This window comes from Ursus americanus, chromosome 6, assembly GCF_024610735.1.
Source record: "Ursus americanus isolate L20-20 chromosome 6, mUrsAme1.1.p, whole genome shotgun sequence".
Lineage (NCBI taxonomy): Eukaryota > Metazoa > Chordata > Mammalia > Carnivora > Ursidae > Ursus > Ursus americanus.
Window position 1 is genome coordinate 39,546,549 of NC_142132.1, and position 18,263 is coordinate 39,564,811.

Here is an 18,263-nt window from a genome sequence, read left to right on the forward strand (position 1 = left end):
GAAAGAAATGGGGACCCTGTTCTCCTTCTGCAGGGACCCACTCCCAAGGAGGACCCACCTTTTTCCCAGAAAGACCTCCCCTGACAGACACACACAGAACATAGTTAATATATACTGTTCTTGTTCTTCGAGATGCTGGACTAACACATCAGTCGGGCTCAGACACCAACTTTAGAACCATGGCAAAGAGACCAGTATTGGCTCAGAGTGACCTGGGCTGAGTGGCCTTGTCCCCACTCCCTCGCTGTGTGACTGAGTCAGCTCCTTCATCTTCCTGCCTCAGCTTCCTTATCTATATGATACTTGTAATGATAGCTGACATTCACGGACCAGGGGCCACGGTCCCTGTCTTCACTGGAGCTGTCTCATTTGATCCTAAACACCCCATGATGGACATGACTGTTTCCCCATTGCACAATGGAAGAAACTGAGGCACATGGAGGTTAAGGAACTGTCCCAAGGTCTTACAGTGTCAGGATTCAGTAACATGGTGCAAAGTACTTAGCCCAGGTTGTGGCTGAGCGGACTCGGAGTGGTCATTGGTTTTTTTCTTTGTCTTCATTTTTTTTAAGATTTTTTAAATTTTATTTTTATTTTTTTATTTGACAGAGAGAGAAAGATAGCCAGCGAGAGAGGGAACACAAGCAGGGGGAGTGAGAGAGGAAGAAACAGGCTCCCAGCCGAGCAGGGAGCTGGACAGCGGCTGGATCCCAGGTTCTGGGATCATGACCTGAGCTGAAGGCAGAGGCTTAACTACTGAGCCACCCAGGTGCCCCAAGTCATTGGTTTTAACAGTGTCCACACACTCTGAACTTGTCTGTGTGGACTCTCTCAGTTTTCCAAGATTTTCCAGCTCATTCCTGACATCCCCTGCGCCCAGTTCAGGGCAAAGAGGGCTTTTTCTCCCTTAGCTGCTCCTTGACTCTCAAAGGTCGTTGTGGAGAGATGGCAGAGGTCCACTGGGAAGCAGGTTAGCCTCAGGTCCCAGCAGCCACTACATTTCGTGGCCGCCCCCCCCCCCGCCCCGCAACAGCCCCAAACTCCAAGCGCCCTTCCCCTTGGCAATAACCATCTGTGATACAGAGACCGCAAAGCCCACCGCAGCTGTGCATTCCCTGCTTCCAGCGATCCCCTCTCAGAACCTCAGTTTTCTCATCTGTGAAATGGAGGGGGGGCGACAAGGAGCCCCCCACAGGTGGTTGGGCGAGCCGATGGCGGTGGGGGGTTGGGGGGATGAGGGGGGCCCGCCTGGCCCCGTGCGGCACGCGGCACCCAGCAGCCCGGGGCCAGCGCGGGCGGGCCGCGGGAGGGGCGGGCCGGGTCGGGGCCGGGCGCGGCACGGGGCGGGCTGGCGGCGGGGCCGGGCGGGCTGGCGGCGGGGCCGGGCGGGCGGCGGCGCTGCTCGGGCGTCACAGCGCCGGGCGGCGGCGGGGAGATGCGGCTCCTGGCGCTGGCGGCGGCCGTGCTGCTGGCGCGGGCTCCGGCCCCGGGTAAGCGCGGCGGGGCCGGGCGCGCGGGTGGGGCGAGGGCAGCCCGCGCCGGGGAGGCCGGGGCTCGGGGCCGGGGCCTGGCGGGGAGGCCCTGCAGCCTCCCGGTCCGCCCCCTCCCCGTCCGCGCCCGGGGGGCCGGGGCTCCGCGGGTCCCTGTGGCCGCGCCAGCCCGGCGGAGCGCGGCGGCACCTCCCCGGCTCCCCGGGGCTGCCGTGCGGGGGCCCCCTTCCTGCCTCCGCCGGGCCCTGCGGCTCCGCAGACACTCGCAAGGGCCCCCGCGCCCTCCGGGGCCCAGCCTTGGGGGGCCAGATTGAAGCGGGGACGCGCCGGCCCTAGTTGTTGGTTTGTCTTCTTTCTTTCTCCATGACAGTCAGGACCAACAACTGGTGGCAGGTAGTGTGCAGCAGCAACTTTCCTCTACCGCTGCGGGGAGTTTCTCGGACCCCGTCGGAAGGGCTGGATCCGCCCCGGCAGCCCGGGGCTTGTCCGCGGGCGGTTTGCGAGACCAGGCCGGGTGAGACACGGTGTCCGCGCCTGGAAGAAGTGGGACCCTTTACCGGAGCCCCCTGCTTTAGGACAGCCTCTGCCCGCACTGCTGGCGCTCTCTTGGGGTTGCTGCTCTCACTTCTGAGTTGCTCAAGAAGTGTCTTTCTTGATTCCCGGAGCCCTGCCTGCCTGCCTCGGAGCTGAAGAGTCCAAGGGCTAGAATAATAGTTAATAATGAATATTTCGATGGCTCTTACATTTCCTGGGTGCCTGTGGGGCCAGGTGTCCTGCTACGCATATCTCACTTCATCACAACAGTGCTTTAAAGTAATCAAGAGCAAAGTTTATATATGCAGGTGCCTTGCAAACATTCACTCAGTTTGCCAATAACCTTTGGAGGTGGTGCTGTTAGTATCCCCACTTTATAAATGAGGAAACTGAGGCCCCGGCCCGGGCATCGACTTGGCTGAAGTCACAGGCTTGTGAGTTGTAGAGCGGAGATTTGAACCCAGGGAGCCTGGCTCTGGACTGTGCTCATCCCGTCTAAGCTGTGTTTTGTAAGTAAGGAAGCGGATGCTCAGATTAAGTGATTTTCCAAGGGTGACCTAGCTACCAAGTGGTGGAGCTGACATTTGAGCCAGGCTAGATCAGAGTCTGAGGAGGAGGGACTTGGAGCACAGTGGGAAGAGATTCACCCATTGTCCTCTGGCTGCCAGTGCAGCGGGGTGTCTGGTCAATCTGAAATTGGTGCTGTGGGAAATGCGAGGTCTGACTGGGACATTGACTGGGATGGTTGGGCCAGGACAGCTCTGGTGGAGTAGCCAGCAGCCAGCAGCATGCAAGGGGGCACAGGGGTCCTCACCCCCCACCCCCAGGCGCCCTGACCCCCTTCGTGATCACAGGTGCTATCAAGGAGGGCACCCCCAGAGAGTGACTTTTGTGGGGGGAGTCAAGGAAATTTTTATGTTTTCGGGAGACTTCAGAAGCCTTGAGAGAGGCAATTCGGGATCCTTTAGAGTCTGCCCTGGCTGTGCCCAAGGCCACGCGGTGGATAATCATGACAGCCCCGCTTGTGTGGCATGCGCTGAACGCCACCCTCTGCTGAGCGTCCCCCCCTGACTCCTGGCCGCGATCCCCGACGGCGGGCCTGGCAGAGCCGCTTTAGGCTTTAGACGTGGGTCTGGACTCTTTACCGCCGCGCTTTCCCTACTTCTTGATTTGGGAGCAGAGTGGGACCTTCGCAGTTACTTGGTCCAACCCCTCATTTTACCAGAAAGGAAACCGAGGGGCACAATATTTACTAAAAGCCAAGCTGTGGTCCAGAGTGGTGGTTGAGGGTTGCCTTTGAAGCCAGTTGGCTGGTGTTCAAATTCCTGCTCTGCTGTGTTGTGCGAGCTTGAGCCGGGCACTGAGTTTCTCTGCGAGGCAGCCCTTCTCTCTGTTAAATGAGGGTAATCATAGTATGAGGATCAGTTGGGAAAATAACCCTAAAACGCTTAGGACAATGCTTGGCATAGAGTGGTAGCCTTCATCGTTGGCCAGGGTCCTGTGTTTTTCCCGGATGAGAGCTGTTCTCAGGGGATGGGCTTCATGTGAAAGCAACGCCCCATAGGCTGGGTCTGGTAGCACTTCTCCTTGGTGCTTGATCCTTACAGGCTCCCAGTGCCATGGGTTTTTAAACAATACAATTGTATATCTTTCAGAGATTTATTTGTCATGAATTCAGACTGTCTTTTTGATAAGAATGAGATTTTTGCTGCTGAATGGTACCCACGATTTGCATTCTTTATGAATGCAGAAACTTCTGGCTAAGTGAGGTCAGGGAAGAAAGAGACCCTGGGGAGCTGAAGGCTGAGTTAATGACATAAAATTCAGGGCAGCAGCCAGAGGAATGATGTGAGTGAGTGGGAGCAGTTTCTTCAGGACAGAGAAGGAGTGAGGGCCACGGAGCCGCTAGTACATGGCTGGCGGCCATACCCACCTCTGGGTCCCAGGCCAGGTGGGTGCCTTGTTTCTGTTAGAAGGCCTACACTCCCCTGCAGCTGGCAATTGCCCTCTTCCACTGCATGGCCAGTGAGCAAGACGCTTAGACCCCAGAAATCCTATCTACAGGAAGTGAATTCATAGAGATGCCTGTATTTACCTACAGGCATAAGCGGCTACATAATTTGTGGGATCCAGTGTAACATGAAAATGTGGGGTCCCTGATTAAAAATTTCAAGAGAGTGACAGCAGAGATTAAGCCAAGTGGCAGGCCCCTCCATGTGTAGGGCCTTGGATGACTGTGGATCATACACCCAAGAAGCCTACCCTCCTCACAGGTCAGCATGTGTCATTTTCTGTTGCCCTCCCCTGCCCAGCTCTCAGAGCTTACAGGGTAAGCTTACGAGTATCAGGATTTTAAAGGTGTTTCCTCACTGGAGCCTACACTCACCTTGCCAGGCATCATTTTCCAATTTTTCAGACGAGGAAACTGAGGCTAATAGTACCGAGTTTCTAGCCCTGCTCTATTGAACACCAACCCCTGGCTCTCTGCCCAGCCCCGTCAGGACACTGGGAAGGCCCAGGCCGTGAGAATCCCAGTGCCCAGCCCACATGAGGGAGGGTTCCTTGTGGCCAGAATCCATTTTGCTCAGTTTCGTTCAGTCTCTTCCCTGCCAATGTTGTCATATTCTTCCTTCGAGAACTGGCCTTGAAGGGGTCCTTATTGGGGTCGGAAGTTCCCTCCTGAGATCCACTGGCAGGCCTGGTGGCTTTCTGGGCCATTGTGTGGTACCCTTCACCAGAGGACACTGTGCTTTCTCCTCCAGCCTGTACCAGGTTCCTCGTGCCTCAGGGTCTTTGCACAGGTGACGCCCCCTCTCTCCCAGGAAGGTCAGCCTTTGCAGCTTTCCTGAGTTTTATGTCATTAGCCCCAACTCAGCCTTTAGCTCACAGTCACCTCCCCAGAGTCTCCTTCTTCCCTGACCCCACAGACTAGATCAGGATTTTGCCCTGATTTTTTAAAACTTTGCACCTTTTTTCTGTAGCATGTGACACTGTTTGTCATTCCTCCTGTGTTGTTTTCCCCCAGGACCGACAGGCCGCCTTGCCCACTGGACTGTCGGCTCCATGAGGTTAGGAATGCTGTCTTCTTTGTGCAATGCCTGACCAGCAAGTATTTGTGGGGTATGAATGAAGCACAGGCTGGGACAGAAGCTGGAGGAAGTGGGAACTCTGGGTGCAGAGGTGCCTGGGGCAGGAGGTTTGGGGAGTCTACCTCCCACTTCACTTCCCTGCAATGCAGGGTCACAAAGCAAGAAATTCATTTCTTCTCTGGGCGAGAATGACTTTTTGACAATTCTCTGTCCTAGGCCAGGAGAGGGGAGCCCGCCCTGCCTGGGGGGTGACACCCATACCCCCCTGTCTTGTAGCTGGCTTGGCCCATGTTTGCTTGGCTTGCCCCTCTGCCCCGCACGGTGGGCGTATGCTCTGTCATTCAGACAGACCCAGAAGGGAAAGGCCTGGACTCCTACAGGCACTGCCTTCTGGTCAGCCTGACTCCATACACTGCTTGGTGTCACCCTTGCTTCCCACTGTCCTGCCTCCCACCTGCTGTGTTCTTTGCTGAGCCCTAGGGGGCCTGCCAGCTGCCCAGGGCGGGTGCTGTGTGATGCTGTCTTTCCTAGTATTTAACTAAACATCCAGCTCAGCGGACATCTGCTAGGCCCTGGGGCCTCCACCTGCACTCCCCCCTCCTCTCCAGGCCGGCACGGGAGCTGTGTTCACTGGGTTTCAGCTAGCCATCTCCAGTGCCAAAGGAAGGGTGCTACTGGGAATACCTGGCATTCAAGGAGGGCTCATCGCAGACCTGGGGACCCCTGAGAGCCTATGTCCTCTGGCAAAGCTTTACACCCCTGAGGGGCCCTTGGCCCTGAATTTCAGTCACCCTCCACTCCTGCCTTTGAGTTGCAAGTGGGTGTAAATATCTGGGTTGGAGGCAGACGTAGGGCCAAAACGAGCTTTCTTGGGAACAAGGTTGTATGACTTGCTAGGGTTGTCGGAACAAAGTGCCACGGACTGGGGGGCTTAAACCACAGACATTTATTTCCCACAGCCCTGGAGGCCCAAAGTGTGAGACTGAGGTGTTGGGAAGGTTGGTTTTCTCGAGGCTCCCTGTTTGGCTTGCAGATGACCATCTTCTCTCCCTGTGTCCTCACATGGGCGGCCTCCTGTGCGTGTACGTGTCCGTGCCCAGAGTTCCTCTTATGAGGACACCGCACCTGTTGGGTGAAGGTCTTCATTTAAACTTAGTCACCTCTAGAAAGGTCCTATCTCCACATACAGTCACATTCTGAGGAGTGGGGATTGGAGCTTCCAACATATGGATTCGGGGGCACAATTCAGCCCATAACGAGGGTCTTTGCACTTTGGTGGGAGAAGCGTGTGTGGACCACTTGTAAGAGAATATAGGGAAGATGAAGGCGGAGAGGTGCCCCGGTAAAGACGAAAGGAGGGGTCCTTTTAGGCAGATGGTTCAGTCCGTTGGCTTTCCCGGGAGCTGCTGACTCCTGGTCTGAGCTGCAGAAGTGGAAGAGTTACTCGTTGGCCTCCAGGATGGAATCTGGCCTCCCATGGGGACTGAGCACTTGGCACATTCTCCTGGTTTCAGTCACTATAAATAACCCCTCCTTCGCGCGGCGTGAATAGGAGGGGACTGGGGTGTGGGGTCTGGGCTCTCCCATCCCACCCATCTTGTTTCAATTTCCTGCTTTCCCCAGTTCTCCCCTTGACTCCAGTGGGGGGCCCTTGGGGGCGGGTAAAGCTGGGCTTCAGTTCTGGAAGCCAGCTGCCGCTCTCTGCTGCTCTCCGCCTGTCGATCCCCGGGCAGCTGTTGGAGTGGGTCCGCCTGGTGTCCTGGCTGTGGCCCGTGGGGACTTCAGACAGGGCCTGAGCAGTCAGGAGGGACGTGAGCTAATTTAATATGGCGTCTGGGCAAGGTATAGGGCAGATGGGCGAGAGGCAGGGGGAGACAGCGGGGAGCATTTCCTCCTCTGTTGTCCAACATGAGCCATTTCTGTCACAGCGAGGTTGTTATTAGAGAATGTGCACCTTCCTTGGTTGCTGACGCCCCTCCTTCCGCTAGTATCTCCCTGGACTGGCTTTGTCCTTTATCGCTATAGACAGGGAAGGTCTCATTCTGTTCCACAAGGAGAGTCCAGCCCAGCACTAACCTTTTTCTTGTGAATTATGTCCATCTGTTTTTTGAGGTAACAGAAGAGTATCACGATGTGGTAAAACTGAATGATGGCGCCCAATGATGTCTGTGTACTAATTCCTGGAACCTGTGAATGTTACCTTATGTGGCAAAATGTACTTTATGGATGTGATTAAGTTAAGTAAGGATCTTGGAGTGTCCTGGACTATCCTGGTGGGCCTGGCTTCTGAGACATGGGAAAGAAAATTCGAGAAAATCGAGCCTTCAGTCATATCTCTGGACATATTCAGTTTATGAACTCAATAGTGGAATCCGTATAGGAGGATGAGCTTATTGCCTGGACTTTCACCGTGAAGAATATTTTTCACAGGAGACTTTCCCACCCTGACAGACACAGGGCCTCACCTTATTGCCTCACGGCCTCTTCACAGAGGAGGGTTCAAGTCTTTCCTGATCAATTTTTCATCCTTCCTTCTTGCTTACCTGCAGTGTTGGCCAAAGTTCAAAACTTTTGGTGACCCTCACATCAGGTCCCAAGCCCCTTCATGTGACCAGAGGTGACATTTGGGGCTGAAAGCCATGGCTTGAGATGACCCCAGGGACTCCTGCTTGTGTGGTGGGGCAGGAGGGGGATGGTGCTTGCTGCTGTTGGACAGTTGGCCGTGCAGGGAGAGGATGTGGGACCTGGGGTGAAGACAGCCCTGCCGTCAGGTTTCCTGTGTGGAAACACCCTTTCTGGGCTCTGCCTGCCAGCTGATGGCTTCAGCGATGAGCTCCAGGGCAGGGCGGATGCACTGCTCGGTCCCTGTTGTCACCATGTAGTGAGTCTCCCGGGGAAGGCCTCTGTGTGAGGTCTGCTGGGCTGGCAGCTCTGGGTGGGTGTTGGGATGGCTCCCTCCAAGGTCAGCTTGGGGGGGCAGAAGGGCAGTTCGGGAGGGGCAGCCCTTGGGGTGGATCTAATGAAGAACACAAAGGACAGGAAGTAGTAGACCAGGTCTGGGATTTTGGAGCATCTTTCGAGTTGTCGGGGGTTCTGCCACTCCTCCCCGTTCCTGGGCTCATTCATTCTTTAGTCCCGCACTGCAGCTCTAGGACCATGGACCGCAAGTCCGCAAAAGACTTAGAGCAAGAAACCGAGAAACCTCTGCTGTTCCAGCTCCTTGGTACTAGTCAGTGCCTGCCTGACCAGCACTGATACTCTGCCTTGGTTACAGTGGAGATAGCTGAGACTGGGCAAGGGGCTGGGAAGGGCAGCTCCTGGACCCACAGCATTGCCAACTCAGGCAGGGGATGAGACCGATCAAAATTGGACCCTGGGAGGCAGGCTGGCGGATGGGATGCAGGCTGGAAATTTTTAACAGATTCCCCAAACCCCAATCTTTATGTGAAATTTCCTGAATGTTAAATGTCAGTAGCTAATTAAGGAAAATTTCCAACTATGTCTGGGCCAGGTGGTCAGTGGCATGTCACGTGGATGGGATTGTCCCGTGAATGAGGACGTGGGAGCCCACGGAAAACCCCTGTCCCTGCCATGCTCCAGAAGGAGCCCTCCTGTCCAGCACAAAGGCACAGAGTGAGCGTGGAGGGGAGCAGGGTGGCCTGCCCCTCTGGCCATGCAGATGGCTCCTGGAGAAAAGACGCACTGTGTGTCCTTCCGGGGAAGGCCGTGGCCATGCTCATTTTCTTCCTTCCTTTTTCCTCCGCAGAGGTGTGTGGGGCCCTCAATGTCACCGTGTCCCCAGGGCCTGTGGTCGACTACCTGGAGGGGGAAAATGCCACGCTTCTCTGCCATGTCTCCCAGAAAAGACGGAAGGACAGCTTGCTGGCCGTGCGCTGGTTCTTCGCACGGCCCGACTCGCAGGAGGCCTTGATGGTTAAGATGACCAAGCTCCGGGTGGTGCAGTACTATGGCAACTACAGCCGCAGCGCCTTCAGGCAGAGGCTGTGCCTCCTCGAGGAGAGGCGCGGGGCGCTCTACACGCTCTCTGTTTTGACCCTCCGGCCGGCAGATCAAGGGCATTACGTCTGCAAAGTCCAGGAGATCAGCAAGCACAGGAATAAGTGGACCGCCTGGTCCAATGGCTCCTCGGCGACGGAAATGAGAGGTAAGGGCATATCCATTCTTTGCGGAGAGATGGGGGACAGATCAGTGGTCCTCCCTCTCATCGGTGAGAGGGCTCTGCTGGGCTAGAATGCATCTGCATGGCCGCTGTGGGCCCTGGCCATGTGATCCAGGCTGTGGGAACGAGGCTAGATCTTTCCTTGGACACTGGGGCTAATGTGAAAGGAAGGAGAGGAAGGAGCAAGTGCCTGGCCCCATCCTGCCCAACCTGGCCCTGGGCAAAAGCTTCATATCCAAAAGATTGGACGGGCCATGCGTGTGCTTTGCCCCGAGCTCAGGGGGCAATCAGCCTTGGTTGCTCTGGCTGCAGGGTGCTGGGCGTCCACGGCGGGGAGGCAGGCACCGGGAGGTCCTGATGTCAGTTTCCAGGCCCCTGAGCAGGGCAGGCTGGTGGCTCTGATCTTTTGCCCAGAGGAACTGATCCAAGTCCCAGGTAGCATCTCACTGAGAAAATCATCCGAGTGTGGGCAAAGGACCAGAGGCAGCCCTCCCTTCCTGGAGAAAGATAGGAGGCATGGGCCATGTTCTGGAACATCTTATCTACCAAGCACCATATTTGAAGGTTATCGTTTTTTATCACAAATGTTCTACAGTTTTAATAAGACTTTCTATTGTGTGCTAAATATTGCATTTTTGATTGCCTTGAACTTGAATTTGGTCTAGTACGTAAAGAGGATCACAAAGTAAAGCTGATGGTCCCAAGTGTGAGAAAGAATCTAATTTTATTATATATGTGTAATACAATATTGAAGGCATTAGTGATGTTATTTTGACAAACTTTTTTTGAAGGGATAAAACTCAGTTGTGAAGAGTTTTTTTTTTTTTTTGATGGAAAGAGAAAGGGTATTTTTAATATCCTGCATGAATAAGGGACATGTTAAAGTAGATAATTTATGTAGGTAGGGGTTAGTACAAACTTTATTTGCCTTTGGAGTTTGCTCATTATAATGTTCTTAAGCACGGAATGATGTATTATCTGAAATGTGCACTTTTTCTCCCTAAGCAAATTCATTCAAGAAAACAAATGACTATTAGTATAAATATATCTTTTGGCACAGAAAACAGAAAAATGCATCAGATGACCAAGGGCCGAGGAGGGCATCCACTCTGAATATCACTCGGCTCTGAAACATAAGATCTTATACATGTCCTTTTTGTTTTTATGTCGCAGTATATTCTGGAACTGTGCACTACGTCTCTCGGTAGTAAGGACCCTGTGCCAATTAGAATAGATGAGAAGGTTGCCTGCATTCAAGTGCTGTCATGTAGTTCATTACTTAATGTGAATCTACTTTCAGTGAGAGAAGGTGGGTTCCTTCTAGAATGTTTATTGAGGTATGTGCTCCCCGAACCTGAGGTGGTTCATAGGTTTCACTGGAAGTACAGACCCTTGTCCTACTTCTCCCCCTTCCCCTGCCTCCCCTACCTCCCTTCCTCCTGTTGCCTCTCTTTTCTCCGAACCTCCTTTCTCTTCTTTCTCTCCTTTTCTTTCCATCTCCTGGTCCTCCCATTTCTGATTCTTCCCCTCCTCCGTCCCTGTCCCTTCACTTCCTCTTTTCTTCCTCCTCTTTTCCCTGTCTCTGTCTGTCTCATGCTCACCCCTCATAGGCCCTGGGAGTGGTTTTAATCTCACAGCAGAGCTGGGCCTCCTGGGCTGTGTCTGTTCTGCCTCAGAGCCTCTTGCTCCTCGTCCTGTCTCAGCCTCTGAGCAGGACTGTGGTTTTCCAACGGGATGATTGGAAACCTTAGGAAGGGATGACCATACCTTCTAGAACGTTCCGTGTGGGCTTCAAGGGGACTACACCGGGAGGTTAAGAAAAGGTGACTCTACGTAAATGACCTGAGAGCAGACAGGCTTGTTTAGGTTGGAACATGTCCGCCCCAGGCTGGGGGGAGCTTGCGGAAGCTTGGCTCACTGTCCTTCCTGGGCAAGGCAGGGAACAGGCCCGTGGCTCCAGCCTCCCGGGGCACCATTCCCCAGGCCCTTTTCCTTGCTCATTTCCAGGGGCCTTGTTTTCCTAAATCTTCACCTCATATTAATAATTGTTGTATGGAAAACCAGAATAAAAACAAACACAATGAAAAGTTCTGTGGGCAAATACTTTTGGCTTATAACACTGAATAGCCATTCTCAGAAGTGTTTTTGGAGTGAGTCCCTTTCCTCCTCCGGGCTGCAGAGTCCCTCTGTTCTAAGGAACTCACTTTGCTCTCCTTCCTGCAGGCTTCACAAGCCATTCACAGGAGAGGGGAAATTTTCTTGGGAATGTTTTTAACACTACCCCTCTCCCCTACCCTTGACCACGGACTGTGGTGCTCTCCTTGCGTTGCTCTTAATGTGAGAAAAAATTGCTGGTCTTCCACTGGAAACTCCCAGGAAGAATGGTTGACACATGTGTTTTCTCCTCTCACTGTTGCAAAAGGAGGTTGACTCGTGCTGTGTACAGGGGGGTGGGGGGGTGGGGGGTAGGGGATGAGGGGTGGTTCCTGGCACAGCGCAGGTGTTAACAGCAGTGTAGCCTGGTCTCCACATGTTGGCTGTTTCCTATTGCAAAAATAATATAGTTCAAGTAGGGAATATATGAAGAGATACTGAAAGGGTTTAAAGAAGAAAATAAAAATGGCTTGCAATATCTCCACCCAGGCCTAAGTTGACATTTCAGTGTAGACCCTCCCAGTCACTTGTGTGCAAATAAAAATTAAGAACCTAATTCCACTCATACCGCAAGTACAATTTTCTGACTGGCTTTTCTCGTGTTACTAGAGTGTGCACGGTTTCCCATGTTGTTAAATGTGCTTCCGTCGCGTAATTTTAATGGCAGGGTAGTATTCCAAGAAGGGGACGTATCACCATTTATCTTTTCCGTTACTGTTACTGGACAGTGAAGTCGTTCGAAATTCTTGTCAATAAATCTCCACAAATCTCCCTGCCTTTACAATAAAGTCCTGGAAATAAGATTGCTGGGTCCAAAGGTATATTCAATTTAATGATTGATACAATTTAGATTGATACGATTTAAGGAGGTGAATTGACCTGTAGAGTCGTTCACGAGTTTATATTCCCACCAGCCCTGACCATGCCTTTTTCCCACGGATTGGTTCTATGTAATGTAGACTTTTTGGAGATGAGGAGGAGGAGGAGGAAGAGGAAGAGGACTATGAATGCCTGGTATACAGTTGACCCTCAATAAGTACTTGATGAACGAATGAAATGGTCTTTGATAGCCCTTCTTGCTACCGATACTTTGAGGTGGGCAAGACTCGGTGGGTAATTTACCTTCTCTGGGACAAGTCACCTCTCTTTCCCTTGGCCTGTTCTAGTTATACATCTCATTCGAGGCCCTTGTCCATCCTTCCTCTTTCCTCAGGACTTCCGTGTGCATGCTAGCCCACAGAGATCTAGCTTACATCCTCACGTCCTCAGGTGCACTGCCGTCCCCCGAGGTCATCGTGGTCAATGGTGTGGTCTGCATCCATCAAGTCTGTCTTCTTTGGACATTGCGTGCACACCCACACCCATATATTCCAACAACACTACACTTCATGCTTTACAAGCATTGCCCATGATATTATTTACACTTTCTGTAATTGCTATTACATAGCCAGACAACACCAGCCTGCATGCCATCGTTCCCCTGGTGATGAAGTCTCGCGAAACTTCTAATTCTTCATTAACACAACAAGTGCTTCAGTGAACATCATTCTACACATTTTCAAGTGCATCTTTGGGATTCCTGGAAAGAGAATTGCTGGGCCTAAGGCCATGCATATTTAAATTTTTAATAGACAATGCCCGTATGCTCTCCAAAAAGATTTTACAAATTTATACTCTGACCATCATTGCATGATAGGGTCTATTTCCCTGAAGCCTCATTACCAATGGATATTATTAATCTTTTTCATTATTTATCCCAATGATGGGAAGAAGAATATTTCATTGTTGTTTTAATTTCGATTATTATATTCAGCACAATTTAATTTCAATTATTGTATTCAATTATTAGTGAGGTCGAACATCTCATCATATGTTTATTGACTGTTTAAAAAAATTTCTTCTGTCAGGGCGCCTGGGTGGCATAGTCAGTCAAGCATCTGACTCTTGGTTTCAGCTCAGGTCGTGATCTCAGGGTTGAGGGATCGAGCCCTGTGTTGGGCTCTGCACTTAGCATGGAGTCTGCTTGGGATTCTTTCTCTCCTTCTGCCTGTGCCCCTCCTGTTCGTGCTATCTCTCTCTCTCTCTCTGTTTCTCTCCCTAAAAATAAATAAATCTTAAAATTTGGGGTGGCCTGGTAATGGGTATTAAGGAGGGCACATGTCGGAACGAGCACTGGGTGTTATATGCAACGAACAAATCGTTGAACAGTACAACGAAAACTTATGATGTACCATATGCTGGCTAACTGAACATAACAAAAAAAATTTCTTCTGTCATTGCCTGTCCCTAACACTTGCCTATTTTTCAATTGGTTGCTGTCTTTTTCATACATACATATACATATATATATAAATTTTTCCTGATCATTAATTCTTTAGGTGTTATATATGATACAGAATTTTCTTCCTGTTTGTTACTTATCCTTACACTTTGTTTATTTATTTTTTTTTACCACATAGATATTTTATATTTTCAGGATATTTATGTTGTCAAATTTGCTGGGTTTTTTTTTTCCTTTATGGTATTCCTTTTTTCAGTCATGTATATATTTTTTAAATTGAGATGTAATTTATTCAATAAACTGCACATGGTGCCTTGGTTTCGTATATTATCTGGGAAGGTATTTCCCACCCAAGCTTATAAAAGTATTTTATGTATTTTTCGTTAATATTTTTAAAGGATTAAAAGAAAGTTTTACTCCTTTATCTCTTTGGAATCCATTTTTGTATAAGGTGTGGAATAATAACAACAACAATAATAATAATAAATAACTCTTTGTTTCCAAATGGCTATCCCATTGTCCCTACATTATCTATTGAACAGATAAAATTTCCCTGTTTTGAAATGCTACAATGTCATGAGCAAAATTCCTACATTTAAATGCAAACTCCATACTCACCAATAAAGCACTATTTTAATTATTAGAGAATAGGGCAAGTCTCATTTTTTAAATAAATGTCTTGCCTAGTCTCATTTAGTTTTTTCTTCAGCTGATCTTACATAGTTTTTTTAGAAATTATGTTGGGTTTTGATTTTATTGGGATTTAATTGACTTTATAAATTACTTTGATGTGGGATATATACATCTTATGTCTTTATGTGTGTGTGTGTGTGTGTGTGTGTGTGTGTGTGTGTGTGTTTTAAAGGGAGGGAGAGGTGGGAGGGGCCGAGGGGGGGAGAGAGAGAATCTTCATCAGGCTCCACTCCCAGTGTGGAGCTCAGTGTACTGCAATGATCTCAGGACCCTGAGATCTGACCTGAGCTGAAATCAAAAGTCGAATGCTGAACCTACTTAGCCACCCAGGTGGCCAATGTTTTTATGATTTTAAATGTTCCTGTCCACGGAACTGCTAGGTTCCTTCATGCGAGTGAGGTGATGTTTTTTTAATCTTTCAGTAAAAGGTATCTTAACATGAGTCTTGAATATTTTTTATTAAGTTTATTTCTAAGTATTGTACACTTGTAAGTAAGATCTATCCCTTCTCCCTACATGCACACACACACACACACACACACACACACACACTTCTTTTAAATTGGTTATTGCTGATGTATAGAAACGTTGTTGACTAACATTTGGCAACACAGTGACTTATCTTATTTTTTTTGAATATAGACCTTTTCAGTTGCTTCTCAAGAATGTCTGCAAATTGATTTTGTTTTTGCTGACCTTATTGCATTGGCCAGGACTTTAGGGGTAGTGAGTCATCTATCTACCTGTACTCTTTTTGTTGACAGTGCTGGGAACTTTAATTTTACCATTTGGGCTTTTATCTTGACCATATTTTTCCATCTAGCCCACATGGCCACTGCTAGTGACTATCAGTTCTCTACTGAAAAACCAGCTTTGAGATATCTGTAACTTTTTCATGATCCCTACTAGTAAACCTATCAGAAAAGCAATTGGGATTGACCTGCCAATGTCTCTTAGGATTTTCCTTTTCCTTCTTAAATTTCTTAAAACTCTTTAAAAAAATCCACTCTAAAGAAATGAGCTATCAAGCCATGAACACATGAGGAATCTTAAAGGCATATTGTGCGGTGAATGAGGCCAATCTAAGAAGGTACAAACTGTATGATTCCAACCACGTGACATTCTGGAAAAGGCGAACTATGGAGACAGTAAAAAGACCAGTGGTTGCCAGGGGTTGCGGGGAGGGAGGGATGAATAGGTGGAGCACAGAGGACTTTTACAGCAATGAGAACATTCTGTGTGATACTATAATGGTGGAGACATGTCCTGATTAATTTGTCCAAGCCCATAGAACGTCCCATACCAAGAGTGACCCCTAAGGTAAATGATGCACGCTGGGTGGTTATGATGTATCAGTGTGGGTTCATCTGTTGTAACAAATGCATTCCTCTGGTGGGGGGTGTTGCCAGTGGGGGAGGCTGTGCACGTGTAGGGGCTGGAGGTATGGGACAGCTCTGAACCCTTCCCTCAATTTTGCTCTGAACCTAAAACTGCTCTAAAAAAAATTCAAGTCTTAATAATAATAAAAAAATCCATTCCAGAAACTTGTCAGAGATAGCCTAAAGTTTTAAAACCTAGTTTCCTACTATTTTTTTTTTTTAAGTCAAGGTGTTACTGACCTCCGGGTTCTCTGACCCTCCCAGGTAGGAACAGACAGAAGGCCAAGGATGGCGTGGATAGCGTTTACGGCGGCAAGCTCATGCCTGGGCATGAGCGAGACAGCCTTAGTAAGAGGGATACCAGGCTGCTCCCCGAACCAGGGTGGGGGAAAGTGTTTGAAGGAAAGAAAAGGCAGGAAAGGGGTGACGTCATGTATACATGTCCCATGTAAAGGTAGGGAAATACAGGGACTTGGGCACGCAGGTGAGTTGACAGAACATTTTATTTGCATGCTAAGTCTCCACCCCCCAGGCATGATTTTTAGTATTATAATGAGGGAAAAAGTCCAAAGGTCAGAGCTGGGGTCCACTGTGGCTCTGACTGGGTCTGGTCTGGTCTTTGCAGGAGCAAACTGGTTGTAAGTTGCAACCTGGCGCTTGTTTCAAGCTTGTGGCTTCTGGCTTCCTGAGTCAGTGCAGCACCTTTGAGGTGGCCTAGGGCGATGGATTATGGAAGGGGGCCGAGGTTATCTGCAAGTTCCTGGTCTGTACAAGAAGTGCCTCGAGAGGAAAAGCGCAAAGGGGCAGCTGGATATTCCAAGAGCTTTCATTTTGAAACACTGCAGTTGTAAGGAGATCAGGGCCTAGGCTGACTTCATCCTGGCATAGGCAGGTGCCTCCGAATCCCTGTCTCCAAGCCTCTAGCATTCTCCAAGACACCTGACTTTTCCTTAGCTGGAGTCCTCTGTGACCTGGGAGTGATTATCACTTAGGAAAGGTCACATGTTGCTCTCCTCTGAGGAAGAAAGGGATGGAAATGTGGTTATTGGCCTATCGGTTGCAAAGGTCGTTTCTGGGAAAGTTCACTTGCCAGGTTGTTGAATAAATGAAACTCGTGCATATCATGGTGGCACCACAACTGAATTTTCATGAGCGCTGATTAAAGTCTAGCATCTTTAAATTGTTTCTACATATGATAGTGGAGTCAAGGGTGTGAGCCTATGTCAGTTTGTATCACCTACACTTTGATTTGATCTGCTGAAGGGGAGGACAAGGGATGGAGTTACACGGGGTGTTCAGGGAATTGTACAGAAACCACGACCTGGCACATCCCTGCTGCATCCCTAAGAGGGGGGCTCCTTACAAAGTCCAGCTCGTTATCCATGTGCTTGTAAAATGCTTTATAAATGTCATACAGAGTAATAAAAAAACCAGAACAAAATACCCAAGACCAAACCAAATAACAAGCTCATCCCCATATCTGCAGTGTTATTTGCTTTATATATTTTTGAGTTTCCCCCAATTTGGAGTGAGTCCTGGAGCATGTATATGTGGTGGGGAAAAAAAAGCAAGTTTTTGGGAAAAAAAATCTACACCAACATATGGATTCGTTGTGGCTTTTTTCCCTGGAGACATCTCTGAAAGTGTTTGGGTAAGAAATGTAAGTTGTATTAATTTGAGGCAAAGCACAACTTGCCGTTTTATGTTTTAGCTGTGCATGTCAGTAAAACGTGATGGAGAAGTGGGGATTTTGAAGACTAGGGCATTGATAAATTGGGGTTTATCTGCAAATCATGTCTGTGTGAGATCGTGGGAGGGAGGGCTCCTGACTGTAGGGTTGTGGGTTCTTTGTGGCACAAAATGCAATGATAAATAATGACAACTGAAAATACGTGACCCTCTAGAGGACAGGGGCGGGGGGGGTCACGCTCACCTTATTTTGGAGAAATCCTATCAGATGAACCTCTGTTGTTGTTGTGTTTTTTTTTTTAAGATTTTATTTATTTATTCTACAGAGATAGAGACAGCCAGCGAGAGAGGGAACACAAGCAGGGGGAGTGGGAGAGGAAGAAGCAGGCTCATAGCGGAGGAGCCTGATGTGGGGCTCGATCCCACAACGCCGGGATCACACCCTGAGCCGAAGGCAGACGCTTAACCGCTGTGCCACCCAGGCGCCCCGAACCTCTGTTGTTTTTATTACATGGAGGGAGAAGGAAAGGTAAAGAATGTTATGCAGATTCTTCAATTGTTCGTGCTCTGTGAGCATGGGACTGAGCAAGCCCTGCCTGCGGAGAAAATGGATCAAAAAGTCCTAAGTGACACATGGTGCTGGAACCCCCTGGAGAGGTTCTCAGTGGAAACCGGGAGGGCCAATGTTAGGTTTGATTTCATTTAATTGTTTAATCAACGACATTGAAAAAGGAGCACACGGCACCCTAATGAACTTTACAGAAAATACAAAAT

At 49.6% G+C, this 18,263-nt stretch overlaps 1 protein-coding gene across 4 annotated transcripts in view; it reads left to right on the forward strand.

The window, feature by feature from the left end:
* The first annotated feature begins 1,371 nt into the window (after positions 1-1,371).
* Positions 1,372-18,263, forward strand: part of VSTM4 (V-set and transmembrane domain containing 4) — a 98,858-nt gene continuing 81,966 nt past the window's right edge. For all 4 annotated transcript variants that reach the window (XM_087862944.1, XM_045809907.2, XM_087862946.1 and 1 more), the window contains exons 1-2: positions 1,372-1,490; positions 8,880-9,278. In XM_087862944.1, the coding sequence (XP_087719070.1) occupies positions 1,436-1,490; positions 8,880-9,278 (454 nt within the window). In that variant the 5' untranslated portion in view covers positions 1,372-1,435. The remainder of the gene's footprint in view (positions 1,491-8,879; positions 9,279-18,263) is intronic.